The 9,019-nt window shown below is 34.0% G+C and overlaps 1 protein-coding gene across 4 annotated transcripts in view; it reads right to left on the reverse strand.

Annotated features, from left to right (window-relative positions):
* kiz (kizuna centrosomal protein) overlaps positions 1-7,712 on the reverse strand; it is a 65,587-nt gene extending 57,875 nt beyond the window's left edge. For 2 of the 4 annotated variants that reach the window (XM_056476946.1, XM_056476947.1), the window contains exons 1-4: positions 7,581-7,712; positions 6,889-6,951; positions 4,510-4,672; positions 3,098-3,178 (exon numbers count right to left, since the gene is read on the reverse strand). In XM_056476946.1, the coding sequence (XP_056332921.1) occupies positions 3,098-3,178; positions 4,510-4,672; positions 6,889-6,951; positions 7,581-7,711 (438 nt within the window). In that variant the 5' untranslated portion in view covers position 7,712. Of the gene's footprint in view, positions 1-3,097; positions 3,179-4,442; positions 4,673-6,888; positions 6,952-7,580 lie in introns of those variants that run through there. The other 2 variants (XM_056476949.1, XM_056476948.1) reach the window with 2 other exon arrangements.
* Positions 7,713-9,019: the final 1,307 nt, after the last annotated feature.

Below are 9,019 nucleotides of genomic sequence, written 5' to 3' on the forward strand. Positions count from 1 at the left end.
TAATTTTTTTTTTGCTTTTCCTGATTTTTCCTCTTGGGTGACGCAGTGGCGCAGTAGTGCTGTCGCCTCACAACAAGAAGATCGCTGGTTCGAGCTGGGTCAGATGGCGTTTCTATGTGGAGTTTGCATGTTCTCCCTGTGTACGCGTGGGTTTCCTCTGGGTGCTCCGGTTTCCCCCAGTCCAAAGACATGCGGTAGAGGTGAATTGGGAATTGTCCGTAGGGTACGAGTGTGAGTGATTGTGTATGGATATTTCCCAGAGTTCCCAGGGTTGCGGCTGGAAGGGCATCCGCTGCGTAAAACATATGCTGGATAAGTTGGCGGATTATTCTGCTGTGGCGACCCGGGATTAATAAAGGGACTAAGCCAAAAAAAAAATTTATGAATGAATGAATGATTTGTCCTCTTTTTAAAATTTGTTTTTAATAATTTTTTATAAAACATAAATTTGCGTGTGTTAGTTTTAGGACCGTTATCGTAAGTTATTTTGTTAAAAAAGCTCTAGATTTGGCTTCAGTACTGACTAATATAATGTATATGCACAAATAAAATTTTGTATAGCTTCCTATTAAAAAAAGGAATTTAAAAGATAGATTTGTGCAGTATAACTATATATATACTGTTGAAGTTTTATTAGCCCCCCTGAATTATTAACCCCCCTGTTTATTTTGTTCCCCAATTTCTGTTTAACAGAGAGAAGATTTTTTCAACACATTTCTAAACATAATAGTTTTAATAACTCATTTCTAATAACTGACTTCTTTTGTCTTTGCCATGATGACAGTAAATAATATTTTACTAGATATTTTTCGAGACACTTCTATACAGCTTAAAGTGACATTTAAAGGCTTAACTAGGTTATTTAGGTTAACTAGGCAGGTTAGGGTAATTAGGCAAGTTATTGTATAACAATGGTTTGTTCTGTAGACTATTAAAAAAATGTATCTTAAAGGGGCTAATAATATTGTCCTTAAAAATAGTGTTTAAAAAATTTAAAACTGCTTTTATTCTAGCCGAAATAAAACAAATAAGACTTTATTATCAGACATTCTGTGAAAATTTCCTTGCCCTGTTAAACATCATTTGGTAAATATTTAAAAAAGAAAAAAATTCAAAGCGGGGGCTAATAATTCTGACTTCAACTGTGTATGTGTATGTGTGTATATATATATATATATATATATATATATATATATATATATATATATATATATATATATATATATATATATATATATATATATATATATATATATATAAAGTTAGATAAAAGTATGATGTTCTTATTTCCATGAAACAAAATTGTCCTTAACATTAAGTTTTGGGTAAAATAATCCTATTTTAGGTGCACCTGTGGAAATGCAATATACTGCTTTATTAATGGAAAGGAAAGGAAGTAAAACTGCAGAAAACAAAAAAGGCATGTCAAGTAAACCAAGTCAAATGGTTTAAAAAGTGCTAAAATGAATTGGATGGTCAAGGATGCCTGATTGCCAGTAAGTGGGAGTTACATTTCTGCTAAATCATTCTCTCAGTGCTTTACTTCCACTAGTCCTTGGCCCTAAAACTGAATCATGACAATTCAGGCTTCTTTTTTTAAAAAGTTTAATGCAAATAAATTCAAGGTATTCAATTTTTTTAGGCGACTATGATTTTTTTTGGTCAAGGTAAAAAAGATTCTTTCCAACTGTCTGTTCAAATGAGCACACTGAGATCAGTGTCTTAACTTTTAATCTTATTAACAATTCAACAATCCTAAACTGTTTCATGACAGAAATACTGAACTACGGAGAAAGAGTGGTGGATGGGTGGCAAAAAAAAAAATAAAAATCTGCACATATAAAAAAAACACGGCTTCTGTTTCTTTTCTGATAAGGGTCTTAAATACCAACCCGTTAGCTGCTTAATAACATCCACTGTAAACCACGCGGTCTGTCTGGCAGATCCAGTGTAGAAGTAAAAAAAAAAGAGGAAAGAAAGGAAAAAAGAAATGGAGTGAGAGGAAAAGTTAATTTCTTGGCTGAGTGATTCCATCGCTAGCTGCAGGGCAAAGTAGAAAGTGTTTCGCTAAAGTAGCAATTGATTCTTCTATCAATCTGCGGCACGCGCCTGCTCTTCCAAGGAATATATTAAATATGAAAATCATATCCCGTTATCATGGCTTCCCAGCTTTCAGGCTGGTAAGCTCCCCTTAATGAATGCTGCAGCCTCGGGGACATGCACGCAGCCAGTGGTGGCGCCTCTGCATAATGGAGTGATTCCTCCCATCTCTGCTCATTACAATATCGGCAGGCTGGAAGGGGGGGTGGGATTTGGGAGGGTGGTGAGGGGGGATGCGGCATAGTCACAAGTGACTGCTCTAGACAGAATGCTCTAAGTCATTATGAGCTGTCTTCCACATTTCATCCGAAAGAGCTCGAGTCGCTTGAAGAGAGGGAAAGCTACAGCCACGGGCTTGAACTACATCGTCGGTGTGGGCAAAGCAGCTAGGATTAGACACCTGTGGCACTACAGATACGAGGAGAAAAATGAACAGCCCGCCACTGAGCAATCTACATAACAGCGAGTTTCATTCGAGGGACTGGTTTGGACGTGTATTGTTTTAGCTGTCATGCACGTGACGTGCAATAAACATTGCAAACTGGATTGCATTAGCTGTTAGTTCGAGGATTCCCTTTACTCTCTCCCATTCCATTTAAAATAGCCTTTTAAAAATGTGTCATATCATTTTGTTTTAAGACTGTGATACTCCTTTGTTAAAGCAAAAGCAGCCATTTGAAGTCATTTGAGCAAAACAGTAATTACTTCAAGCACTTTCCAATTTGCTTTTGATTATAAAATAATTGTGGCCTTTGAACACTGATACCCCATATAAACTGTCAAAAGTGTCTCCTGAAGAGGGAGGCTGAGCTGAATAATGGTTGTGGTATTTTTCTCTACAACTCTCAACTCTTTTCTTCTGAGAAAAAAAAAAAAAACGACACACTTCCATTGGATCCCATCACAGCGCTGCAGTTTTATCAAAGGCACACAGATAGCTTTGTAAATTCCCCACTGAACTGTAATTTCCATAGATGACACGATAATTTTCTCTTACCTCGTCTGCTTCTGATTCGCCCCTGCTCTCCATTTTCTTCCTGTCTTTCTTCAGTCTGGTAATATGATTCTTGTACTCTGTCTGAAATGAATTTAGGTCGAACCATCACCAACATATTTTCAGATCATTTTCAACTACGTAAATGACAGAAATATTGGCCCATGTTTTGACAAAAAAGACGCAAGCTAATCACAATTTAATATCCTAATATTATTAAACTACGCACAAAGCAACGGGAGATGAAAAATATGTTTATGCCTTTAAATGGAGCGCCAATCGTAATGTGTATTCCTTTGTGAGTGCCCTTAATAGTGCCTGCCAAGGCTCTTAATCAGTTTGGCGAGTTAACCAGTGGCAGAGATGAGGGCAATGGGATTACCTCCAACCTCCCACTTCATTCTCGTAAGACAATATCTGCACTCCCAAAAGGGACTAGGGTTACAAACCATTTACAGCCATTTTAAACGAGATAACACACAAAGCGGTCGATGCAGTTACAAGCAGACAAATATTAGCAATGGTAAAATCTGTCTGGGGAAAAAACAGAGTTTTAGATTTCAGGATGATTATTGGAGGTGAGGGTATAAATTTGAGTAATTTGTAGTTCACTTTAGCGCTATAACAAATCTAAGTGATGTTCTGTGACTGGCAGTTAGATTAGCAAGTATCTCTTACAGCTAGCACAACAAACAAACAAACACAAAAAAGAGAGCGAGAGAGAAGGAAAACGGGTTCCTTTCACAAAAAGGGAAATTCAGAGGCACTTCACTATCTGAATACAGGGCGATTAATTTGTGGTAGTGTAATTAAACAATTTGTCTAATTTGATATTAAGCTGTGGAGCACTGTTCAGTTTTAAGTGACAATGTGACGGAGCTGTTGTTTTCTTTTCCCCATTTGCGTGCAGTGATAAATGAGTGCTGGAGTGTTTATGATTGTTTCCAAACAACAGTAAGTGTGAATGTTTAAACACTGGAAGACAATTAGACAGACAATTACAGGATTATGCCAATGGTCTAATTGACGCTCAGAGTATATGTCTGGAGGGAGAAAAAAATATATATGACAATCTGTGCCTCAAAAGAATCTTTCGGTTTTGGGAAATGGAAATCAAACATTTATACTACACTAACATTGCGGTAACTGAGCAGCTATCATTTGGGTCGCTGCATGCCATGGGAACAATAACAGACAACAGATCGTTCTTAAATTAATCTCTGCAATCAGAACAATGTAAATGCACGTTTTGACTTTTTTTTGTTTATATACTGAAAACGTGACTTTAATGTGATGTATTTTGTCTAAACCACATCAAAAGTAATTTGTGAAACACATAACAACTCACAGTCTAAACTATTCTTGTAAGCACCTATGATGAATATTGGGATGGATGCAGTTCCCAAGGTTGTTACCCTCTTTTGAAGCAGCCTGCTGCAATCAATGGAGAATTCTTTCAATTTTGATGCCAAGTTCTCCACATTCCCAAGAAGCTCAAGGTTGCGCGTCTTTGCTCGCTGCTCTCTCTCGTGCAGCTCCTTGTGATAGCAGCGCATCTTGGCACACTTTAACTTAGTCCTGCGAGCAGGAGACAGAAATGAAACAGATGCTACTCTCTTTTTAGAAAACTGACTTTGCATCAACAGAAGTAAATATAGAAATCTGTCACAAGCAGGTCAAACATGACTATAAATAGGTCAGTGCTAGCTTATTAGTATTACTAAATGCTGGAACAAAAAAAAAATGACATGTTTGTCAAGAGCCACTTTATGGTAGTACTAATGGATTCTCCACTGTTAAGATGGAGTTTTTTGACTAGCAAAAGGGCGAAAATGGATAATGATGGCTGAAATGACAAATGCTGATCTACTTACCTCTCACACACCATTGACCATCACAACCTCGTATAAAAATTCTTTATTTTTATAAATGCATTTAATAGAGCCATCATGAAAACAAACTGGTTGCAAGCACTTAAGCGGTGACAGATGACACAGTATCACAATGAGTGAGGGTACTGAAACATTTACTGAAACGTAAACATTTTTAAGGAACAAAGCTTGCAATATGACTATACAATTTAAAAAAGGACTAAAAAGTAAATTATTAAAAAAGGTTTCAGTGTTTTGAAAAGAAATGCATTAATTTATTCAGCAAGAATGCATTAAATTGATATTAGGCATAGGCCGGTCTAAGATTCTGACGGTATGAAAACCTTGGATAAAAATATCATGGTTTCACGATATGACAGTATTGTGATTAGGCATGGCACAAGGTATACCGCAATTTGGATAAGTCAAGGTTTTAAAACCGCCAACATTTTCTGCTATACCATTCCTACGATATATGTAAGATTTTTTTTATTTACGTTTTTGTTTTTTGTTTAGGACAACAGTATCTCCAGCAGAAAAGATATTCAAAAATGGCGTTTTAAATTGTAATTGTAAATTTTAAATTTCTTTGAATATCTTTCTTTTTTTGCATCTAAAAAAAGCCACTGCATTGTTCAGGCCTATAGTGTGCTTGGATGTTGGTGTATAAGCAATTTGTTTTTAGATGTTTCCTGATGACCAGTACATTTTAAGGTGGAGACTCCTTTTTTGTCGGAGATACTGTTTCTCTAATAAAATAAATAAAAAGTAGTAAAAAAACAACTTATGAGCAATTCCAGCGTTATGGATGTGACATTAACATTATATTGAAGCAACTGTTTATATTTTTCAAAACGGCTAACCGCAGAGTTATGGAATTAGAAAAATATCAATCTATAAACATATAATATATTTTAAATGAGGAAAAAAAAACATACGTTATGGATGTGACAAAAAAAAGTGTGCGAGTTTACAGTATACAACATACTTGGTAGAAATTCTGTGAATTAAACAACACAACCCAAAAGAAACAACGCTAATCAAGAGGATAAGGGTCGGCTCACTGTACAACAAAAAAAAAAAATTGATTTTATTTTATTTTATTTTACATTTTTGCATTCATGAGGAAAAAGCTCTGTTATGGATGCAACACTTTTGCGTTATGAATGTGACAGATGGGCCACTTGTGTGACTTTGGTAAATCAAATATAATAGTTTGAAAACACTGACACAGACATTTTTGAGCATTTTTAAAACACTGTAAAATACTTGCTTACACAAAAAAATGTTTCTCTATTTTGGTGAAAACTGGTGCATGGAATTGCTCTTATATATACATTAGGAACAATATAACATAATTTTTACAGTTTTAAAACCATGACTTTTTCAAACTGTGGTAAACCTTGAAACCGGTTATTGTCCCATGCCTAATTGATATATTAAAATGCATGAAATTAAAGACATTTGTAACGTATAAAAGGTTTGATTTCAGAAAATATATGTTCTTTTGAAATTTCTATTTGTTAAACAAACCTTTTTGAAATATTTTGTCAACCATTAATATATAAAATGAAATAAACTTCAAAACGTTTTGATCTTTATGTTAATTAAACACAACATTTTGAACTATTTTTGTCAACAATAAAATTATATAAAATTAAATAAATATAACAAATGAACTTCTTTTGAACTTTATAATCATTAAACACAACTGCTTTCAACATTAATAATAGAGCTATAACATTCATAAAATATGTTGAAAACATTGAAAATGTTGTAATAAATATATACAATTATATATAAAATGCATATATAAAATCTGTTTCAGTAAGAAGGCTAGTGAAAAGATGTAGACAACCATGTGTGTTTTAATATTAAACAATGAATATTATTATTTTTAGGATCAAATATTTCTATACTTACAATCTTTCATCTGATCTTAAGTAGGAAAACAGTGTTTCTTCCAGCTCGTGTCTTCTTCTCTCACTAAATACAAAAAAGAGCACCTGAAGCTTCAACTCCACAAACATTATTAGGGTTACATCTAAAAGAAATACACAATAAGAATTACATAAGGGAACAATTTCAGACATACTATAACGTTAATTAGTCATTACGAATAAGATACACCATGAATTAGAACATTATAACTCGCACAAATGCTAAAGGCACACGGAAATAATATTAATACTATTGTATTACTATTATTAATACCATAATCACTAATTCTGTCATTCCGAAATGTATTCATATAACGTTAACGTCGAGAAGGCTAATATTACCACCTATTATTTAATGCTGAAAAACGCCGACAAATCAAAGATAGAATAGCAAACATTATATGTACTACTTAAGCTCAATACCGCTTCATGCACAGTATTTAATTCAAATCAAAAGCTAGTAATACAATAAAAAGCTAGTAAGTTATCAGTATTCCAGCGCAGTCCCATTGAGTCTCTCTCGTGCTCACCGAGCTGTGCAACTCAAGTAAAGCGACGAGAGCTGAAATCTACCGCGCTGCCTCATTCAAGGCCCACTTTAATTTCCTACTTTCCGTTTAATCCAGACGTTACAGCATCCACTGTGTCTAAGCCGAAAGAAAACGGCGTGCTTACCTTTCGTGTAAGATCTTTTGAATATTTCCGATCTGGTCGAAATACTCGATATTGCTGAAAGCCATAACTGTTCTGTTCTGTTCGCGGCTCGCCTCGGTACAGCAGAGCGCGTTGTTTACAGTGGTTGCCATAAGCACCGTTACCCAGGAGACCACGCGGGGCGAGTTGACTGAGGGCGCCAATTTCTTCTAATCTAGGCGGTGCGAGAAGGAGAGAAAGACAGCTGTAAATAGAGAGAGAAGGTACAAACGACGCCTTTTACATCACACACACCAAAGCTAATGTAAAGAGTGCAAACTCCACATTTTACCCCAGAATGATCGATTTTTTAAAACACGAAACAAAAGTCGCATCGATATTTTCTATCAAATACAAGATTATTTCGATGTTTTTTTTCTTTTCCAAAATATATTGATGTGCAAATTAATAAAAGACATAAGTGCAATATTATAATTGAATTTTCCTGCCATCTGAACTGAGAGAATTATTATTTTTTTAAATAAAAATAATAATAATGATGATGATGATAATAATAATAATAATAATAATAATAATAATAATAATAATAAAAATCAGTGTTGGAGAAAATTACTTTTGAAAATAATGTATTACAATATTGAGTTACTCCCTAAAAAAAGTAACAAATTGTGCTACTTAGTTACTTTTTATGGTAAGTAATATGTTACGTTACTTTTGAGTTACTTTTTTGCATCACCTTTAATTACCTAATTGAGGCTTGATCTCTTTCAGAACTTGTTTTTTCCTTCTTTTTTTTTAAATAGAGGAGCTCTGCAATTAACAATGCACTGCATAACCAACACCTTCATTTACCTTTAAAGACATAAAAAAATGTTATCTGAAAACTTTCTAAATCCAGAGCTATACATGCCGTATATATAGATTATTGAAGGTTTAAAGCTATGTGTTTGCTACTTTTACTATTTGTCTTAGGTAAAATTGCTGTCCATTGAGACAATCCCCTTTTCCTTTTCTTCGATACGTTCAAAATAATGAACACATTCTCTCGTTGACTGCGTGATTCATTATGACTTACATTACAAACACACTACTTCTTCTAAATAATTAAACTAAAAAGTTACTTGCGTTACATTTTCGAAAAAGTAACTCAAAAATGCATACTTATTTTTAAAAGCAATGCGTTACTTTACTCGTTAATTAGAAAAGTAAAATTATTATATAACTCGCGTTACTTGTAATGTGTTACCCCAACACTGATAGTACTACTACTACAACTACTACTACAACTACTACTACTGCTAATAGTAATAATAATAATAATAATAATAATAATAATAGTATGTTTTATTTGCATAGCACCTTTGAAACACCTTAAGGACACTTTGCATATGTTATATAGAAAACAAGATAATAGAACAATACAATTAATAAATAATGTCAACGGACATAAAGAAAACAGA

Source organism: Danio aesculapii, chromosome 17, assembly GCF_903798145.1.
Source record: "Danio aesculapii chromosome 17, fDanAes4.1, whole genome shotgun sequence".
NCBI lineage: Eukaryota > Metazoa > Chordata > Actinopteri > Cypriniformes > Danionidae > Danio > Danio aesculapii.